Below are 22,523 nucleotides of genomic sequence, written 5' to 3' on the forward strand. Positions count from 1 at the left end.
AATCCCCGTCTCCTACTTGGCCTATTTTCTGCATTCTTCTCAAAGATATGACATGGCATACATATAGAATAAAAAAGGTCCTAGTGGTCTTCCAACGAGGAGCTTCAAGCTTAATTCTATCGACCCTCTCAATTCACTCAATCATTATCAACCTCTTCAACTTGGCGTTTGATTTTGTCAAGGAACAAATATGTATTAATCTTGAAGCTTTCTTGCTTAACAACATGTATGAGCAGTAGTTATAGACAGCACTAAGAACCAATCTTTTAACTGCACAAATAGTGATGTTTTCATTTGGTAGAACTTACAGAAGGTATGATGCAACATCAAAATCTTTGATGAGAAAGATGATAAGTTTGATAGGCCTGAAATGATGAGGGATAACAAAAATGTGTGGGATGAGATTGCCGAATTATGGACTATACGTACCAAATAGCCCAAATCAGAAATCATGAAATATTTTGTCTAAACTATTTAACAAATAGCAGAATTTAAAGTTTTTTGTTGTAAACCGTAAGACATGTAAAAAAACCTGATTAGTGCAATCATGAAAATGTGGAGAAAAAAACCTAATTAGTGCTATCTGATCATGTGAAGAGAAAAACTTGATTAGTTCTATAATTCAATGATGGTGAGAAAATTAAACTGAAAGACAAATACCACAGATATTTTTGCTAGCATTCTATCTAATACAACAGAGATAGATTACTAAATCAAAACAAATCGACAAACAAAACTACTGCTAAATCATGAATCAAGACAATCGTTTTAGATAAGACAATCAAAAATGAATTTGATAAAAAGAGTAATACTTATTGATTATGTGGATAAAACGAACCAAATCCAAAAATAGAATGAAATAAACAAATCGAATAAAAGATTAAAATAGATAAAAGGACAAGATTTCTGAGACTTACAGATTGATAGATATTGGAAGCCTAGAGATAGATACTGTGCAGAAAGCCAACCAAATCCAAGGCCAAGCCTCCTACTGAAAAGAAAAAAATGCAGCAACGCGCCAGTGAAAGAATGAGAAATCATTCATTCAGCAATTTCATTTGTACATATACTAAGCGGAAAGTTTGAGCCCACTAATCCATAATTGACTGCACGCTGCACTACAATTTACCGAGTATTGAATCATAAAGTATATTTCTTGAATAACACCATCTACCTCTCACTTCCAAACACTCTCAACCTTCTTCAGACAGCCTACAGAAAACCCTTACACATAACTTAAAGGATCTATTTGCCAGCACTGACTAACTGAATTAACCTTATCCGTCCTTCTGCTAACGTATTTCTATAGTTCATCATGATAGATACCAGTAGCCAAAATTCATCAGCAGTGAATTGTTGTTTCACTTCATTTCTCCTCTGCTAACTAAAACTACCCTGAAAACAACTGACAAGAAAATTTTCTGCAATACTATTCAAATCATATGATTCATCATTTCATCGCGAACAAAATGTACCCAGCTCTAAATTCAGTTATTCGAACAATCACATACAAAACAATTAGAAAAACACAAGACTTATAAAACAAAGATATCCCCATTTACTATTGAGTTTTTACCATCTCAGTAAGTAACAACAACAACATGTGAATACAAAAAGTACACAATTTCAATCATATTTATACCTTCAATGTCAAAATTTGAGATAAAATTTCATTATTGATTACAAATTGTATAATCAGTGGGTGCATATACCTCAGTCAATGAAATCAAATATCAACAGGCCCAATCTCACCCAATTTCTCAACACCGCCACCAACATCAACACCGACCCGTTTAACCGAATCGAATAAAGGCAAAACTCTCCTCCTATAATGAACGGGACGCGAAAGCTCTTCGTCGAGATCGATATCAATGCTACTAACCCCAATTTCTTTAAGTCGAAACCCTAATTTCTCGCCGACGCGGGAGGCCATTTTGGCGTCCCAGAAATTGTGGGATCGGGGGAATCGATTGAGTCTGGCACGGTACTGAGCGAGGAATTCTTGCTCTGAAGAAGATGACATGGCGATAATTGTTGAGGTGTTGGAGTTTGTTACCTGCGCTGTTATTTTCCGACATGAGAGTACTAGTCGGAGCAGGTGCTGCTGCTGCATTTCTTTTTATCTTTTCGCCACACGACGGAGAATAACAGAGTTTGTGTTGGCTCTGTGTAAAAAGTCAGCTTCTGTGTTTAAACGACAGCGTTTTCAGTTCAAAAAAAATGTATTCTCAAAAAAAATAAAGTAGTAGTATATCAGACAAAAATGTATTTTCAAAAAAATATAAATTGCTAAAGACGAAGTAAAAACAAATTGTAAAAGCCTAATTTATCTTCTTCCAATCTTGAACGAAAAGCATGTCAAAATACGGATTGAATGCAAAATGTTTACTCTTACATCTGCTCATCCTTCATTTTTTACCTGGAATTACATCAATCAGGTACCCATTTCCTTACATTTCCATTTTTTATTAAAGATTTCAATTTTCTCAATGATAATTGGAGAACAAGATTGCTGAATGGGTTATGCCTAGCAGCTGTTTGTTTAAATTCTTTGAAATCTGCTCACATTTTAGGGTTTTATAGTGTTTAATATTTTGCTAAACCTGTTCACTATGAAGTTGATACCGGGGAAGAATGATAATGATGGATTCCGTTAATGGGGAAATCCCATTCTTATTCCCATATTATCTTTTTCAACTAAATACGAACAATAGCAATCAATAATCATTCCTCACTCTCATTCACATTTCTTCGTAATGAACTGCAGAAAAGATATCGGATTGCAGGAGATAAAAATTTGCAGAAATACAGTTCAAGGAAGATTTTTATTAACTGATGATAATGGTTAGTGTTTTCCAATTATGTTTGATTTTCTATAAGTCTGGGTTTAACGTGGCTTGTATTTCATTTTATAATCTTGAGTTTTCTTTTCTCAAACTGATGATCATCAAAGTTAACTCTGATTCTGATAAATAATGAATCCAATGAAAATTTTATAATTTGTTTTAAGCAAGATGCGCCTTATGAAAAATTAGAAAAAACATTTTATTTCTCCTTCTAAAAGTTGAGTTGAAGTCTAAATTTACAAAAATTATGTGCAACTCTCTGTACAATGTTGAACATGTATGCATTAGTTAGAAGACTTGTTTTTCTACAGACATGTCAATTATGTCGATGTATGAATCTGAATAGAAATAGTGTACGCAGGTAGGATACAGTTGCATCAGTTAGAATATAAATTGAAAATACCTACTGGGATTGTTATAGAGCAAGAGATCTTAAAGGAGATATGTTCATGCATGAACGTGCAATGATGGATTCAAATGCATATTTGACTCACTTTGGATGAGAGGAGAATGAAATTTCCAGTTGCAAAACAAACTCTGACGGTTGTTGGATATATTATGATATTTATTAATTACTTAAACAGGTAAATTAAATTCACTTTTATCTTACATTTGTATTACAGGCCATGTGTGTGATGCTCTATCAGTGGATTCTCAGTCTCGCTGTTGTCCTGTAAAAGGAGAGAAATACTCTTGTCAGTGAGTTTTTTCTTATCATTTCTCTGAGGTTTAGTCCTTGCGCTGGCACTTAGAAATTTGACTAAAGAAACTTTTTTGACCTTTTTTGCAGTGGATGCAACCTTCTTTCACATTGCTGCAATTCCTATGAATTCTGTGTTTCATGCTGCCTGAATCCTGCAAGGGTATTTTATTGAAAGCTAGATGGCTTTCTTGCATTGATTTGGTTCTAATCATGTAAACTGCAAAAGAGTACTCATTTCTTTGATTTATTGTGCATGCAGACACAAGAGGAAGAAGTTATGAAGCTGAAAATAGCCAAGCCAGTTACTGCAGGTCTACTTCCTTCCGATCCTCTCCTTATGATATGTGTCATAAAAAGCTTTGAACACAACTGATTTTTTAAACAATGTACAAAGTTATGAATGGCAAAAATGGTTCTTGTAGAAAATTACAGTAAGAGGAGGGCATGCAAAAGTTTATAAAGTCAATTTTCAGCTGAAATCCGCAATTGATATGGACAGATTGTATGAAAGCTGTAAAAATTACTTGCAATTGGATAGATTGCTATATCTGAAGAGGTTCTAACAGGTTCTGATCGTTAGTTTAAACCGGCATTTCCTCGGAAAACTTGAAATACGAGAAATAATACTTCACTCTGATTTCTTGGCTACCATTTAATACACCCTTTGGGCTTTGTGTGGATAACCAGCATGCATGTTTTAATGTTACAGGGCATGCAAGAGTTTTATAGTCCATTTTCAATTGAAATCCATAATTTGATATGGAGAGATTGTATGAAAGCTGTTTAAATTACTTGTAATTGAGTAGTACATTGCTATATCTGAAGGGCTTATAAGTTTTAACAGGTTATGACAGTTAATTTAAACTGGCATTTTCTTGAAAGTTCTAACAGGTTATGATCGTTAATTTTGCCGGCATTTTCCTGGAAATTTTGAAACAAAAAAAATTGTCTTCACTCTGATTTCATGGCTACCATATAATACACCCTTTTTGTGGATAACGGGCATCCATGTTTTAATGTTTCAGGAACTTACACAAGTATTTTTGAATTCTGTGCTGGGAGGTGTCGCCATAATTCTGAGAGTGTGGTAAGATCTTATTGATTTTTTCCTATCTCCCTCTCTTTCTCTCTCTCTCTCCCCCCGAATCAATTGATTAAAATGTTATTAGAAATTATGCAGGTGATCAGGGTATTATAGTCTAAAAGATTTTCTCCTAGTTAAAGGATGGGTAGAGGGCTTGATCTTAGCTTATTTATTTAGTTTTCAGTAAATAGACAATAAGATAATGGATCTCCTAGGAAATAGTGTCCCCGATTTGGATCTGTCGTATGATAGATAGAGTGGCTTATGCTATGCATAAGTCCACCATAGACAGAACTCATAGAAAGAGAATAACAAAAAGTTGGATTTGAGTGTTCCCTGGAAATGCTTTACAACGATAAGCATAGCTCTTGCTTAGATTGGCACTTATAGGATTGTGAGCCTTTGTTATAAGGAATACTAAGACCCTGATGTAAAAGTGGAAGATGGAATCCTTCCGCTTTTGATCTCCCAACATTTTCTTTCAAATTGAAACCTAGAAGTCGGGGGGGGGGGGGGGGGGAATAGTGATTTTTCAAAATTGAGGAGGAAAACAGTAATTCGTAATTCAGACATAAACTCAGGGGGATTATAGTAATTGTCCCCTGACTCCCCTACATAATTACAATTACAGATAGAGTCCACAACTGAATGTTATTTTACACTGCTAGTCACCACCAAAATGAGTTTCTTGGAGGATCTTGAAACTTTAAGCCACCACAATAGCTGCCTTAATTTTGATTGTTAATTGCATAGTAGACTCTGTCAATCCATTCACGATATCACTTTTAAAATCTTGTCATTTTTTTCTAATTATCAGACTTAATAACTGCTAAAGCCTAATGTGGGGTCAGTAATGACCGATACAACAACTACATATTGTGATTTTGAATTTCCCATATAGGCCTCATTTGGCATCATAAGTTGGTATAGATTATGCTAAGTATGCACATGATATAAGACACTCAAAAGCAACTTTTTAGAGACTCCATTTCCTAGCCTCAGATATCTGCTTTTCTTTTGTCTCGTCTTTTGTGCATAGTTGTAAAAATGCCATGACAAATACCCACATGCCACATAGTATCAAGTATTAACTAATATTGTTTCTGTAACCAAAAATTCGGATGCTTATCAGCCATATCAGCTGAGATCATGTTTACATAAATATTGCTTGAGTTTTCCTGCACCAGTAGTCCTCACTCCTCACAATAAAAACTAAGAAACTGAACTGTTCTTTTGGACAGGCACAAAGAACATTTTAGTGTGATGTTTGAAGAGAGGTGAATTCTTTTTGGAGAGTTACTGAGAAGGCAGGGTAGACTACTTTCACTATAATTGATATGGGTTTAGATGGTAGATTATGAATTTGATATAGGCAGTTTTATTAAATGTGTTATCCTGTGTCAGTTTGGCAAGTTATGTTATTGTTGGTTTTATTAGTATATCACTTGTTTTAATTTTGTTTATAGTTGAAGTTTGATCATGCTTATATACTTCAGTGTATAGTTATAGCATGTTGTAACTTTTTCTTTATGTATAGTAGTTCATATTGAAATTGCTGCTTCTTTTTGCTTGTTGCTAGCCTTTTCTGAAAAAAGGTAATGATGATTGTAATTTTGAAAATGATAGTAGCAACAGAAATAATGATGGCAATGATGATTATTTTAAGAAAATAGTGGTTAGTAAAACCTCAATAGAGTCAAAACACATTAAAAAGAAAAATTGAAGCTTGAGCTGAAATAGGTCTAGCTGATTCTGATGTATTTGCAAATTGTGCCAATTAGTTAATATCTAATGGAGATGATTCCACAACTCAAATAAATATGAATTTTACAGGTTCATGAAAATGCTTATCTGAGTGATTTCCATCATTGCTTTTCTTTGCGGTCAAATTCTACAGGTATGTGTAGTTGAAATCTATTCTCATATTCTCATATGTAGCATTAGCAAAGACTTAATGAAACAAGATAGGTTCAATTGGGTAAAACATCCTTCCACTGTTATGCATGTTCTTAAGCTTTATATATAGCTTCTCTCTCTCTTTATCCTCTTTGTGGTATGATGTGTGAGAGAAGGTTGAAGTTTAGCGGTATCTGATCAGCTGCTTGCTCTTTTTTCGGTGAGAGGCTTGCTTTTTCATGTTGTTTAACTTTGGATCTCACTGTATCGGTGATTAATCTAGTTTATATGCTAAAAATTACACCATGCTCTGTTTCAGTGAATTTCCGCTGCTGACATGATACCAAATTGTAGTTAGCTCAGCTGGATTATGCTCCTACTCTTGTGCATGCTTGTGTGCTTAACAATTGATACCTCCTGTATTTTTTTGTAGTTTCCCTCCATGTCCTCTTTTTCTGCCTGGGATGTAGTTTTGGTGGGAGAAGGAGATGTCTTCTTGTCAATCATTTTTACTTTACTTTATTTCCATGCTCTTTCAAATTATGCTATTTGTTAATTTAAGAACTGTTTTGATAGAATCTTTCTAAAATGTGATGTATTATCTCAATCTCAATGATTGTTTGCTTCCTTTTCTACATATGATAATTTGACGTGATTGGCTAACAATTTGTTCTTACTTTCTGATTAGTTTTTGAATTTGGAGCCTTTTGGTATTATTCCTGTTCCCATTATACTAAGAAGTTTATTTTTTATCTATTGCATGTTGACTGTGACAGCTGCCAATTATACACAGCTAGAAGCAAGACTAGTTGGCATTAATGTAGTCATTGGGAGGTGGGTTAGGAAGGTGATCCTTAGTTTCCTTTTCTCCTTTATTTTAGCTTATGCGTTGATAAATCGGTGCTTACTCCTGATGAGGATTTATCATCACTTATTGATAGGCAAGGCGAGTCCTGTGATACAGCTTGCAAGTCGAGTGGACAGTCATGTGTCTTGAATAAACTTCTGGTACTTAATCAGTGTGACATGTAAGTATCTTTTCTGTTAATTTCCATTTTGCATTAAGTGGAATTAAGTTTGTTATGCTGCTCCTGAAGGATTTAATGCCCCGTTTGTGTTTGGTCACAGTGAGGATTGTTAATTTCTAACTGTTTAACCTGAAAATTGTGCATGCCATCTCTTCTCGGACATTTTCATTGCGTACCATCTAATAAAATGAAGATGAAAATTTTCCATCACCAAGATTACTAAATAAACGCAATTAAATACATAGCTGTTTCATTTACCTTCATGTTCAGGTGAGAGAGTCTATTAAGTCTTAAGAGGGCATAAGTTTGAGTGCATCATTGGTTTGTTTCTTTTTATTTTCTGATAGAAATTTTCTTATTGTCTAATGTTTTCTCTTTGTGAACAGTTTGCAGAAATATATGAGTTGCAAAGGAGCATGCTTAGCAAGCATGGGAACCGATCAACCTGCTGAAGTTGTTGACGATGCTCCTAAAGATTTGGTATTTTTCACCTTTTTCTGAAGTTTTGGTAACTTTTGGCATATAATGAAATATGACCTATTTTTTAAGGTTAGGGATAAGTCCAAATTGGACCCTCAACTTTTATGAAAAATTCAGATTGTGACGTCATATTTTTTCGCCAATGGAAACTCACCCTTTTGAAAAGGGATTGCATCATATTTTAACTGAGGCTTATACCTCAATTAGAGAACATTTGAGGTGGACTTAATAGTGATGGCATAGCAAAAAAGTAAAATAGTAATGTGGACCCCCAACTTTTGGAAAAAGACAAATTGAACCTTGATAAGAAAAACATATTAGTCTTACAAAAATCAAAAGGTCCAGTTAGAAGTGAAATTATATTTTATTAGCAAAATACAAATAATTGAAAGTATAAATTGTTAAAAGGTATTAGTATTATAGAAATAATATTAACTAAATTTAATAATATCGGGCATGAAATATAAATTTATTTCTCAATTTGATTACATATGTTTGAGTTTCTGTTAGAAAAAGGTCCAATTTTGTCTACTTTTGATACATTAATATGGGAACAAACATGAGGTTCCATCTGAACTTTTCATTGAAGTCGATGATCCAATTTGGACCTTATCCCTTTAGGCTATAAATTCATAATAAGGAAAAAAGTAGGTGCATTAAAAAGTCCTAGTAATCATTTGCTCTTAGTAACTCTTTCAAGGGTGCGAAAACTACGATATTAGGTGTGTCCTTTCTCATGTTATATTAAATTTTTGATATTATTCCATGTTCAGATGTATTGTATTTTTAAGGGTTGCCCTTACAAGATCCTCATGTTCATTTTTGATCCAGAGATGCATTATTATTTGCTGTTGAGGTGCATGTTACATTTTTTTCTTTCTTGGTTTTAGGGTTCCAAAAAATCAGAAATTGTGAGAAATGGGAAAATTATATATGTGGCATGGAAACAGACGCTGAAACAGGATATGTAGAAACAGAAAACAGGGAACAATTATTTTACAAGAATAAGTTATAAATATAAAAGTTTCAAAAGTATTTCCGAAAACAGAAATAAAACACCGAAATATAGGGCTCGATTATTTTGCATTCAACATTGAGGGAGAATGTCTCTTAAATAAGTTATTTTGAAAGTGAGCTTCATATCAACTGTTTCACTTTCTATTTTTACAGAACCCAGGAGCATGCTTGTACACTCGAACTCAGTCAATGCTTTCCTGTGATGGTTCACATCGGCATACCCGGAGGCTTTGTCCTTGTGCATAATGTCTGCTTACTAACCGGTTAGTGCTGGTTTCTTCAGATGCAGATGCGAGAGTTTCATTGCATGTAGCCCCATAATTAGTATATCTAGTCAAATTGAGAAATAAATGTATACGTAATGTTACTAAGTACCAATGCTGCGTGCAATGTTATGATGCTACATGCAATGTTACTAAGTACCAATGCTGCAACATTCGTGGTGGATTTTTGTAATTCCTTTTCCTTCTGGCAAAAGAAGAAGGATTTTTTTTATAACCGGGAATATTACTCGAGTCCTTGGGATCATGTGAACTGAACCCGAAGAGACTAGCTTAACAACTCTCCTCTGGGGCTTTCCACTTCAATATGGACTATGACATTATGCAAGTCCATATAGAAATGGAATTCAAATCACTTATCCTTTTTTTCATTCATAATTTATTTGTTTCTCTTATTTATGGTTCCCAATTTTTGTGCAGGAAACCCGTTTTTTTCAAAGAAGATGACTTTGAGTCAATTTTGTATTGGAATTTACTAGCAAGGCAGTTCAATTTATTGAGGAAAAACTTCTGCTGGAAAAACAGAAAATGAAGAATCTTCTATATATGTTTGCGAAACGTCAAAGAATACGACGGTTTTAGTTTCTCTGTGAGAAGGGTTCAAAGGTCGATAGTCATGTAGTTTAGACTTTAGTCATTATAGAGGAATGCCTTTTATGTTTAAACTAGGGGGTCTATAGTGTTTCAGAATTCAGGCTGCAGCTTGGTAGACAATAAAATAGAGTTTAAGTATTTTTTTTTTGGTTATCAAAAGATAAGAGTTTAAATCTATATCTATTAATACTATATTATAATCTTGAACTCCACATGAAGCATTAAGCATATTTTGAGTGGATTGACTATAAACTGTCAGGTGGTAATTTTTTTATTTAAATTGATTTATTTTTTCATTAATTAATATTAATGTTTAAAAGATATGAAATATGAGAAGTTGAAATTTATAGGATTTTAAAGGTTTAATTGTTATGAATTGAAAAGTTTTAACGTATAATTAATTTTTATAAATAATAAAATATAAAGAATTTTGTAAAAATTAATCAAAAATATATTTAAAAATTTAAGCTTATAAAATTTTAGAAGTTTTAAGATATTAATAGTGTTTTATATGAAGAGTTTTTATATATCCATAAACTGATAATATTATATGTTATGGAATATAAAAAAATTGAAATTGTGGATTTAATTAAGAGGAAAGGATAAACACCCCATTAAACTTGGCACGAATTATCAATGTCACGACGCAAATTCTCAGTTCAAGACTGGCGCTAGAAAATGGGAGTGCTTGCTACGAAATCCGTAACAAGCCTAAAAACACGATAAACTTTTTGCTTCAAACATACCAAACAAATATCATATGAACCAGTTGCATACATAGACAATTGAGAAAATTACACAAATAGGCTAACAACGGGCCTTTCTTACATTTTTGCTAAGGCTCTCCAAATCTTTCATCAATGCTAACTTTTTCTTTACTTTTATAAGCTAAAAACGGTAAATTATTACATCTATTACATAATTGATGCTAGCCTTCCACCTGTCATATCTTTGATTCATTTTTTTGCATAAATCAACACATGTTGCTTCTTCTTCCTTATTCCTCTTTCTATTTTCATATTTCTTTCAGCCATGGTTAACCTTTTCATTAGTTTTTTTTAATTCTTTTTAATTCTCTATTTATTTATTTATTTCGTTCTTTTTGATTCCTCACTCCTTAAATCAAAACCTCATCTGTTCTTATAACCTAAAATTCATCAGTTCTTTTTGTTCTTTTTAATTCTCCATTTATTTATTTTTTTCATTCTTTTTTAAGATGGGCATGGTGATGGAATTGAGTATTTTCAGATGTGACTATCTTTTTTGTCTCTCTATATGTACTATATTTTAATTTTATATATTTTGGCACTTAAATTCTGATGAATCTAATGACTCAGGTTGAAGTAGAAGCACTATTAATCTAAGGGCCAAGGCTAGCCACAGTGATGAACCAAGTGAAGAAGCTAGATGTGTCTGTCCTTGTTCTAGGCTAGAAAAAACCCTCTCCCCTTTTCAATTGGTGAGTCCAAATCTACCCTTAATTTATCTCTAATATTTCATCTGTAATCTCTAATTGGTGTTTTTGCAGTCTCTGTAGAACGAGCAGTAGTGAAGAGTTTGTGGAGCAATGCATAAATAATGTAGAGTGCTTAACAATTGAAAATGAAAATGGAGGCTTTTTCTTCTATTAAATTTAAAATGCTCAAGGAATTGAAGACGGTTTGTGGGATTGGTTCGATTTGTTGTAAAACAATTGCATTTGAGAATGACGAGGAAATAGATTGACTTTGTATATTATTAGTAGAAGTAGTTTGACCATTGAAGAAAGTCATGAAAAGGGTGATTAACATATTGAGATTGGCTTCATCAATTTAAAAAGTGTATGGATTTTGTGCACTTTATATATATTTATTATGAGATATAAAGATGGCAAGTTATATATATATTTTATCAGCGAATCGACTTCATCTTCAGTTCTTAATTTAATAGCATTAGAGGCTAATTGAGAATTATAAGAGCCGTAGTGAAACAAAAGGAGGATAATTTTGGAAATTTTCAGTCTGAATTGGCCATAGTATATGTATTATTAAAATTATATTTGACATGTATTATTTATGTATTTGAAATATATTATTTATATATTTTTATGTGAATACATCGTTTTTTATATTGTTACTTTTTTATAATTATAAGATTAAGTATTAAATGTGTTTCATAGATGTATTTGAAATATATTTTTTCAATAAGTTTCATTAGTAGTATGTGACTGTTTTCGAAACACATCTTGAATACATATCTGATACATATGTTATACATATCGGATACATGTCAGAATCAGCTCAAATATATTTATTTTTAAATATATATTAATTCATCAAATGTGTTTGACAAGTTTAGATGTATTTATTAGATAAATTTTTAATATATAATTTATACATGATAAAAATATCCTTAATATGCGTCTTCTTGTCAATGGTGGTACCTTAATGTTTTCGAGATACATTTTCGGTACATCTCCTATACATTTTCGATACATCTCGGATACATCATCAATATATATCAGAAACGGTTTAAAGAATATTCAAATATATGTTTTATAAATATATATGTCTTTTAGATGTATTTTAAGATACATATTTCATATACAATTAAAACATGATAAATATATCCTTAATACGTTCACTGATAAATAATTTATACAATTTATAGAGCATGCGGCATATTTTTTATTTTAATATATGTTATAGATACATTTCAAGTAATCGTAAATTATATATTCAATGCGTTAAATATATAACTCAAATACAAATATTATACATATTCTATACATCTTTTGTACATAGCAAAAATAGTTAGACGTATATTTTTTATTTTAATATATGTATTATGTGCGTATTTTGGAATGTGGTATTATCGATAGATCTCTGATACATTGTGGATAGAAGTTGTTGTAATTTATTAGAGCTGGCAAATGAAAAGAGTCGTGAAGTAAATTGTGTCAGTTTGAATAGTTTTTGAGATACATAAATAATACATATTAATAATATAGTTTTGAGACGCATAAATAATACATTTTAATAATATATATATAGTATTTTTATCAATAGCGACAAATTTGATGAAGTGGATAAATATTTTTATTAGTTCTTTTTTATATCACATATATATAAAGATGTTTATATTGATAAAATTTGAGTTAAGAAAATCATAACTTATTATTTATATGATATCAAAATGTTATTAATATTATTTGATGAGTGAACTTTTAATTAAAGCACATGATTTATATATCTTCTAATTTAAAGTATATCATACATATACCTTAGAAACACATAAATAATACATATTAATAATATATATATTTATTTATTTTTATCTTAGAAATATGAAAAAATAATAGTCAGATATGTTCTTGATACATATCAGATACATAACAGATACATAAATGATACATGTTTGAATAGTTTGACGAACTGACGCGTGACTGACGCACGGTTATGACGCGCGTGTCAGACGCATGTTAGACGCGTTTCTGACGCGTTTTTGACCTATTCTGACGCGTTTTTGACTTTTTTTCTACCCTTCTCTCCTTACAACGTGTCAGCTTCTTGTGGAGTATGTATTTGATGTAATTTTTCAAATTTTGTATGTGCTGCTGTAATTATTTGGCTGATTAAGTAATGTTGTTATTTGCTTTCTTTTTTTGTATAGTTTTGTCATTTTCTCTAGACAATTGGTAAAGCATATAAACGATTAAAAAGTGTAGTCTCAAATCCATACAAAACATATACGATCCAATCATACATCAGAGTATATACGATACATATAAAAATCGTTTGTTAACATCATATTTTTAGGACTCGACTAATGCAATCCTATCAACTGAAATCGTTTTTTCTTTTCATACTTCAAAAGTACAGATTTCTGTAACAAGAGTAGAAGTCCGTCACACCAAAATGATATTTACCTAAAAGGAAAACGTTGTGGGGTCAGTCGAAACTGAGTGAGTTCACTATTACTTACGATATTATACAAAATAAATTACACAAACATATATCAAAATATAACAAAACAATCCAAATATTAGATTCAATCGAAACCCTAATCTTAACATAATATAATCAAACTGAACTATTTCAAAACCTATCATAAAAATACTTTTTTAATCCAAATGGTATGTTGTCGAGATAGTTCCACTGAGTTAACCAATGCCATGTGACATAGTTCTGAGATAGTTCTACCGAATTAACTCATGTCACTTCTCAAATTCAACGATCGAGTATGAGTCCCGAGATAATTCCACTGAGTTAACCTCGTATCAAACAAATGAGACGAGTACTCTATAAATCGATCGAGCCTATTCTGTGACTAACCTGACACTGGTGATCACACAACCTATTGACGTCCAATAGATAGCTCGTTTTTTCAGATCGTTAAACCAAACATCGTACTTTACAATCAAACTACTATATAGCACACACAAATATAACCATGTCAAATACGATGCATTTAAAGAATTTGAGGAAGATCCAACTGTCTTCGTATTCAGTACAAATATAAGAACACTCCCTCATTTAAAGGCCGGAACAAATCCACGAAAACATCGCCCAACGGTGAAGACTTAGAAAACATTGTTATGGTTTCTTGCTAAAATTAGCAAACATCTAACAGATAGCTATCGCTCTGGTAATGTGTCATACCTCGCACCATTATGATATAATTTCTGACGTATAACATATGATCTGTCGAAATCACGACGTGACACAAGATATATTTATCATTTGAAGATGTACGCAATCGATATATGAATTGGTGACATGAGAATACAAATTAGGATTTACATTTGAATCAAAAAGTTATAAAATAATTGAGAGATTGAAGTGAATTGTGATTACAATTCATTAAATAAAAATTATTTTAGATATATGAAAACATTTGAGTGTCATTATTTTGGTGAGATTTATGTAAAAGTACTCTCTTCATACCTGCTATTTTGTTAATGGACGATTTATTCGGATTTTGTTATGTGGACATAACCCAAAATTAAGAGGGAACCGCGTTAATATTTACTATTATTTTATTTTTACCCGTCTATAATTAATTCTTGTCAAAGTAATTACGTTGTGCCTCCCAATAGTTATAAATAAAAGCTTCTGTATTACGTTTACATGCATTTTGGAATTAGAAAATTATAAAATTTGTAGCATTAAGAGAAGAAACGAGTTGGAAGCTAAGAAATAGATGGAAAAGTGATTTTTAAAAGAAATAATATAGTAATTCGATTCATCGATTTGGAAAAAATAACAATTGATTGAAAAATCTGTCAAGATATTTGAGTGCTTGAACACCCATCCGAGTATTGCTTTTTTCAATTGGTGGAGTGTAAGTTTATGAATATTTTTAATCCATACCATATATAAATCACGGATGGGATGGGAGGCACACATTTTTACCAAATAGCTTTTTATAATTTATTATTAAATGATTATTTAATTTAAGCATTTATAGTCATTTGTTAATTATATATAAAATTAAATATTAATTTAATTAAGAGGTAGCATTCTATTATAAAAAGAAGTACTCCCTTCGTTCTTTTTTAGTTGTCCATTTAGCAAATATCACATACCAAGATAATGCTCCTTTCTCTTCTTTTTTCTTTTTAACAAACCCTAACCGCTCAAAACTTTTTTCTTATTTTTTTCTTCGGCAGCCGTTAATGGCTTAATTTTTCTATTGACGGTAGCCATCCATTTTATTTATGTTCTTCTAATTTCATAGAATATAATAAATAGCTAATTCTTTTTCATTTTTCTGACGGATTAAAATTTGTCACGAAGCGCAATTCAATTATCAAGAAACGGCGATATATTGAAAATTTTTCAGTAACAAAATGGATTCGTCTATGTGATATACTAATTTTATTTATTTTGTATTGTTTATCTTTTTTATGAATGTTTTGCTTTGTCTTTTCTTTATAAAAGGTTTGTTGTCCTTTCTCTGTGAAAGGTTTGTTATCTCCTTTTTAGAGGAGTTGTTTTCTCTTTTTTAGAAGGAGTTATATCAAGTGTCAATTGAATCGGATGTTGTGAGTTTGCGGGTGTTTTGAGAAGTTTGAACGAAAAGTGATTGAAGACTGCACTTAATTCGCGAAACAGTTAGTAATTTATTTTTATATTCGTAAGTAAGGTCTGCGAATCAGGCAGTATGTTGTCTGTTCCATGTCAGGTCATCGGGTTTAGTTTTCAAATTATCCCGAGTTTATGTAACTGTTTCGTATTCAATTTAATGAGATCCGATGAATTCAAAAAAAAGAAAAAGATAATGCTCCTTTTGTCTTAAATTATGAAGAAAAATACTAATATAACTCTATTAGTTAATAAATGCTTTTTAAATGAAAACATGGAGTAATTTATTAAGGATGGGTAAATTTGGAAGATAATAGCTAAAATCACATTAAAATCCTAAATGTACAACTAATTAGAGATAAATATATTTTGCTAAATGGACAACTAAAAAAGAACGGAGGGAGTAAATATTAGAAATATAAATTTTATCTAACAAGAAAGTACAATTAAAGATAAAATTTTATTGTAATAAGGTAAATATTAGAGACTTCTAATAAAAAAAGTAAATACCAAAAAAATAATTATATTATAATAAAAACAATAAATTTGATTTAGATTGTTAAGTAACTGTTTTTAACGTTTGTACACGGCATAGTAGCTTTCACTACTAGAAATATATCATTTAGCGACGGATTTTTCCGTCGCTAAATGTCATAAATCCGTCGCTAAATAGCATTAGCGACGGATTAACGACGGATTTAATCCGTCGCTAAATTCCTGATCGCTAAATCATTTAGCTACGGAAAGAAAAGATTAGCGACGTATTTTAAAAAATTTAGCAACGGATTTTAATCCGTCACTATTTTTTTTTTTAAAAAAAATAAAAAAAATTAATTTTTTAATTAAAGCTAAAAATGAAATATTATTTAATCTATAGCCCACGATCACCCATCCACCCGCGATAGGTCACCTATCATCATCCTCCGGCAATTTTCGCAAACTTTTCAGTAGGTCACCCATCCTTCAATTGCTCTCAGCCAAACCTCTTTAACCTTCTAGTTCTTCCGCGCGTAACTCCATCTTATCCAGCTCAGATTCTTGATATATATTTATGTATATTATATTTAAATATAACTAAAAGGAACGAATATTTACTCCCGCAATTAACAGGCACATTATAAAATAATTATTTTTCATAAATATTTATTTTTTATACATAATTAATTTTTTAATAAATAATTATTTTATTAATAAATAAATATCGTTTAATAAATAAATATTTTATTAATAAATAAATGTTGTTTAATAAATAATTATTTTATTAATAAATAATTATTTTTTAATAAATAATTATTTTTTAATAAAATTAATACTTTTAGCGACGGATTCTGAAAACCGTCGCTAAAAGTAAGGATTTAGCGACGGATTCAAAATCCGTCGCTAAATCCGTCGCTAAATTTTATTTTAGCGACGGATTCAAATCCGTCGCTAAAATCTGTCGCTAATCGACAGTTTTCTAGTAGTGTTTCTTTCTATTTATTTTAATAGCTTGAAAAAATTTATGTTTAATTTTTTTTTAATCATCTAAAATTGCCATTAAGGTAAATTACTTCTAACAAATTAGTATTTAATATTTTCTTTTTATATTGTATATAGATATAAAATTTAAGTATTAATAAAAAAATTAAACTAAAATAAACATCTATAATAAATAAGGTAAATATTCCTAATTAATGACTATTTTTATTTTATTTTTATTTTTTTATATATAGATACAATTAATAAATATATAAATAATTATTTATCAAAAATAAATATTATTTACCAAAAGTTATTATAGTATAGAAAATAATATATTTTTAATCGTTAAATTACTTTTTATTTTTATAATTAGTATTAATAGATAATAAAATTAACAAGTCACAGATGAAACAAGTAAATCAACACTAGTTTAGCTAAATTTGTAAAAGCATTTTATCTACAATTGTGCAATCCACGGGGATAATCTGTACTTTCAATTTTTATTTATGAAATCTATTTTTAGACAAACATTATTATTTTGTTGAAACTGATATTCAATTTGGAGAAATAAATTAAATGGGTATGTATGTAATAAATGAGGTTGGAAAAATGTTTTTCCATTTTAAAAATGTTATATTTTTCGATTTAACACATATTTTATTTTTATACTTTTAATTTTTAAAATGGAGAACGCTATATAATCTTATATTTTAATCCAGTTTATTGTACCACCTTACGTGATATATTTTATTTGTTCAATTTCTATTTAAAAATATATGTTTCAATTTCACTTTTGAAATTGAACCATTTGTTTGTTTTCACATCTAGTAGTATAATAAGATGGGTTAAAAGAGATAAGTTAAATAGCATCACTTGTCATATAAAAAAATAAAATTTAAAATTAAGATTTTATAAAAAAAATAAGAAAACACTATACAAATTTAAAATTGTAAACTTTTAAAATTGATGAGAGTATTACATTTTTTTTATCAGAAATAAACCTACTCTACACTAATTGTTAGTAAAAATTAACGAAAATTAATATGGATTTTTTAAATAAGATTAGAGAAACCATAGGTTGAAGATAACCGGAAATTCAAACTTCCGACAACGTCCTGCATATCGAATGACTTGGCCATTAGACTAAGCCTTCACATGCTGATGAGAGAATCATATGAAGGCACTCCAATTGTCGAAAAACATTTGGTTCGAGAAATAAGTCAGAGGCGTTTATATATTCATGTGAAAGCAAAAAGACAAACGTAAAAACGATGCAGGCTTTTTGACTCTGTCTTACACTTCAAATACCACACCATGCTTAAGCAAACACAATGCACCTTTCTATAATTATCTCCTCTCTAATCACAATTAAACTCATGACATATTCCAGATTTAAAATTAATAATATCAATTACTATAGTAATATGAAAAAAGCCTAATCACTCAAAACCTTTTCCTTTAACTCCTTTTGTAAATATAACCCGACATAGGAATTTCTCCAATTTTATCTTAATTTGCCTTTTTATGTTTCAATTGTACTCTAAATTATTAAATTGACCTCTTTTTATTTAAATTTATTTTTAAAATAATCCTCCATTTTTAGCCTATATATCAATTAGACCTAATATTATTAATAATATAAAGAATAAAAAATTATTTTAAACTTTTTTATAAATGAAAAGAGATCAATTTAATGATTAGGGGTACAATTGAAACATAAAAGGGCAAATTAGGATAAAATTGAAGAAATTTCTACGTGATAGTATATTTGTAAAAGCGACTAAAAATGAGGGGGTTTTAAGTGATTCACCTATGAAAAATTATCATAGTTTTTGCCAATATACAACAGTATTCAAGTAATTTAGTACACTGATGAATGAATAACGATCAAAATAAAATAGTTGACATATCTTTAAAAAGTAAAAACATTCATTAAAAAAATAAAAAATAAACCTAGATTCAGAAAATTCAGACACAATTGATGCGATATTTTGAAAAAAAAAAAAAAGATGAAAAAATATCAAATAAAAAAGATACAAACTCCATCAACAACTTTGATTGCATATATTAAAAGCCCAAATTCCAAATTTTCATTTTTTTGTTCTAATTTTCTGTATACAATTCCTGAACTCAAAAGCTATAATCTGATTTAAATACTCTTTGAGTCAATGGCTTCAACCCTTTAATCCCTCCATTTCCATTATCATTTCCACTACCTTCAACTGCTTCTTCATCTTCTTCAGCATCAAAAGCCGGATGGGTAAAAATGCAATTCAGAAGCTGAGTTCCTCTCAGTGCATTTGTCAATGGCAAATGACCTTGTGGTGTCTCATCATTCAGCTCCCAAATAAACTCACTGGGAAAAGATTTATAATTATACTGCAAAACCTCAGTATCAAGCTTTTTCATCCACCCAACATTCACAAAAAACTTGCTGAAATCTTTCTTGGACTTCTGCTGCCATATTTTCTTTTGAACACTGTAACCAAATTTGTTATCGCTGTACTTTTTCCACAGTTCATCAATGGCTATAAGGTCATCTTTGGATATAAACTTTACCTCCGAGAAGAACACGTACCCTCTCTTTTGAGCTGCTTCTCCGGCGAGAACTATGATAAGGCGGCGGGTTTCTTCGTCGGCTTCCCGGAAGTTCTGGGTGGAGAGGTGGTGTTGGAGTAGGTCGAGGGAGAAAGTTTGTGAAGTTGATGGAGTGGTGGTGGAAGTGGTGGGGGAGATGGAGAAAGTGGCGGTTGTGGTGGAGGAAATGGAGAGGGAGAGAGATTTGGTGGCGGCGGTGGCGGTGGAGATGGTGGTGGTTGGTTTGAGGAAAAGAGGAGTTTCTGAAGTTTGGAGGTTGAGAAGTGAGTGGCTATGGTGGTGGAGGGAATTGGTGGCCATGAGAAGTTGAGGGGTGTGTTGATGTGTGTGATGGGGTAGGAGTATTGTGTAGTAGTAGAAGTGGGGAGATATATGCAATTGATGGGAGATAAGGAATTTGTGAGGTAGGAAGTGAGGGGGTAATGAAAGGTAATATAATGAAGGGATTTGATTGGCTAGATTTGGGTGAGGTTGGATACTCTTTTTCTCTATGGATTTTTAGTGTTTTTTATTGTATTATTAAAAACTCTTTTTGCTTCCTCAAAAAACAAAAACAAAAAACTTTGTTTGCAATAAAGAGGAGAGGAAAAGAAAGTTATTGCTTCCTAAAAGGACATTACATCAAAATAATAAAGTGCAAGTGAAGAAAGAAACATTTGCTTGATGTTGTGTGGTGAAAATATTGTGAGAATCGGACCGGACCGATAAGTTCAATTTGGTGTTTTAAAAACCAAATCGGAAGCTGAATTAGTGAGGCTGGCGGTTTCCGATTCAATCTCTAATTCAACTGATCGAGTAAAGTACATATACAAAGTAATTTTGGACAAAAATTAGGGTGTAACCGATAATCGGGAGTTCAATCTGAATCAACCGGTGCCCAGTCACTAGATTTCTAATTTTTGGGATAAATCAAACCTAACACCTGTCGGTTTCCAGTTAAACCGATTTAGTCGGCCAATTTAATCCAATTGTCTAACCACTGGTTTAACCATATATTGAAGATATATTTAATTTGTTTTTTCTTAAAAATTTAATTTTTGGTTAATAAATCAAAAAACAATTATAAAAATAAAAAGGCATTTTAAAAAATCGCAACCTTTTAGCCTCTTTTCAATCCTATCCAGACGTTTTAAAATCACCAATTTTACCCTATTTTGCATTTTTGTGTTTCAATTGTATCATGAAATATTAAATTGACGTCTTTTTCATTTGGAAAAAAAACTCAAAAACGTTCTCCATGTTTAGCATATATTAATTGTATATGTTTAAATTTATTGAAATTTAGTTAAATTAATTAAGAATTTAAATTACTTTTATTATGAATATGGTTTTTAGTTAGTTTTTAAAAAATAAAGAACTTATTTGTAATTTTTTGAATGAAAATGAATCTAATTTTATCCTTAAACTTAGTTAATTGAATGATTTCATCTTTTAAATAAAACAATTGTCAAAAATTAACAAATTGGGGTACAATTAACCAGTTTTCAATGTCATGATGGGATTGAAAAAGGGTTAAAAGGTCGGGTTTTTTAAGGCATTAGGCCAAATAAAAATTATTGAATCAATGTACTGTAAAACCTTTTGATTATCTATGTTTCATTTATTAATTTTTAAAATATTTATTGGCTAAAATCTGTAAATGTATTTAAATTGGTATAATTTCCAAAATTACTTTTGCAAAGTAATTATAATATTATGCTAATTTCACTAGATACCCACTTTTAAAATAATTTCAAAAATAACCCTTTTTAACTCATGTCTCGATTGAGAACATGCATGTCTCCATCGCGACATGTCATATTTTCAAAAAAAAAACCATAAATACATCATAAATACACTATAAAAACATCATTCGATCAAGACATGCCTTATCTTTATTTTTTAACGTATGTCTCGATCGAGATATGCTTCTTCTCGATCGAAAAAGTAAAAATATATTTTGAAGATTTAAAATAATATGAAATGTAATAGGGGTCAAAAAATCGGGTACCGGTGAAATTAAGTTTAAAAAGTAGAGTATTTTATAAATAATTCTATATAAATATAAACATATACTTTTATTTTGAAAAAATATATACATAGAATATGTAGTTTTTAATTGTAAATTTATAATCATAATGGTTCAACCACAAATTATATTTCCGAAGACAATGCATGTGACCAATTTAAATGAGAATGTAAAAACCATTTGAAACCATTTTCAAAATTACTTTTAATCTGTTTGGTTTGATTTCTCTTAACTTTAATTTTTAGTTCAACAAGTAAAAGATTATAAAAGTGGAACTTCTTAAATTGTAATAACCTTTTAGTTATTTATGATCTTATTTATTAATTTTTTAATATACTTCTTGAATTGTAATAACCTTCTAGTTATTTATGATCTTATTTATTAATTTTTTAATATACTTCTTGAATTATAATAACCTTCTAGTTATTTATGATCTTATTTATTAATTTTTTAATATATTTA

At 30.4% G+C, this 22,523-nt stretch overlaps 3 protein-coding genes across 4 annotated transcripts; 1 reads left to right on the plus strand and 2 right to left on the minus strand.

The window, feature by feature from the left end:
- Positions 1–1,604: 1,604 nt before the first annotated feature.
- On the minus strand, positions 1,605–2,189 carry LOC126664206 (uncharacterized). Its single transcript, XM_050356482.2, has one exon. The coding sequence runs from the start codon at positions 2,111–2,113 to the stop codon at positions 1,727–1,729; it is 387 nt and encodes a 128-aa protein (XP_050212439.1). The 5' UTR covers positions 2,114–2,189; the 3' UTR covers positions 1,605–1,726.
- A 98-nt stretch (positions 2,190–2,287) lies between these two features.
- LOC126664189 (uncharacterized) lies at positions 2,288–10,141 on the plus strand. Of its 2 annotated transcripts, XM_050356480.2 has the most exons (12): positions 2,288–2,438; positions 2,768–2,844; positions 3,470–3,545; positions 3,637–3,709; positions 3,809–3,860; positions 4,575–4,636; positions 6,467–6,530; positions 7,306–7,363; positions 7,471–7,557; positions 7,944–8,037; positions 9,208–9,317; positions 9,756–10,141. In XM_050356480.2, the coding sequence occupies exons 1-11, from the start codon at positions 2,356–2,358 to the stop codon at positions 9,298–9,300; spliced, it is 819 nt and encodes a 272-aa protein (XP_050212437.1). In that variant the 5' UTR covers positions 2,288–2,355; the 3' UTR covers positions 9,301–9,317; positions 9,756–10,141. The 2 variants fall into 2 exon arrangements, with proteins under 2 accessions (XP_050212437.1, XP_050212438.1); XM_050356481.2 differs by lacking the exon at positions 2,768–2,844 and having other exon boundaries at positions 2,295–2,438.
- A 9,355-nt stretch (positions 10,142–19,496) lies between these two features.
- LOC126666075 (tetrapyrrole-binding protein, chloroplastic) lies at positions 19,497–20,441 on the minus strand. Its single transcript, XM_050359034.2, has one exon. It carries the CDS (start codon positions 20,351–20,353, stop codon positions 19,586–19,588), a length of 768 nt encoding a protein of 255 aa, XP_050214991.1. The 5' UTR covers positions 20,354–20,441; the 3' UTR covers positions 19,497–19,585.
- Positions 20,442–22,523: the final 2,082 nt, after the last annotated feature.

The sequence above is a fragment of the Mercurialis annua genome, linkage group LG1-X (assembly GCF_937616625.2).
Source record: "Mercurialis annua linkage group LG1-X, ddMerAnnu1.2, whole genome shotgun sequence".
Classification (NCBI taxonomy): Eukaryota; Viridiplantae; Streptophyta; class Magnoliopsida; order Malpighiales; family Euphorbiaceae; genus Mercurialis; species Mercurialis annua.

Bases quoted from the DNA above. Each gene is read 5' to 3' on its own strand.
- LOC126664206 (XM_050356482.2), bottom strand. From the start codon at position 2,113: ATGCAGCAGCAGCACCTGCTCCGACTAGTACTCTCATGTCGGAAAATA.
- LOC126664189 (XM_050356480.2), top strand. From the start codon at position 2,356: ATGTCAAAATACGGATTGAATGCAAAATGTTTACTCTTACATCTGCTC. The intron at 3,546-3,636 runs GTGAGTTTTTTC...CCTTTTTTGCAG, and splicing joins GGAGAGAAATACTCTTGTCA to TGGATGCAACCTTCTTTCAC. The intron at 3,710-3,808 runs GTATTTTATTGA...TTGTGCATGCAG, and splicing joins GCTGCCTGAATCCTGCAAGG to ACACAAGAGGAAGAAGTTAT.
- LOC126666075 (XM_050359034.2), bottom strand. From the start codon at position 20,353: ATGGCCACCAATTCCCTCCACCACCATAGCCACTCACTTCTCAACCTC.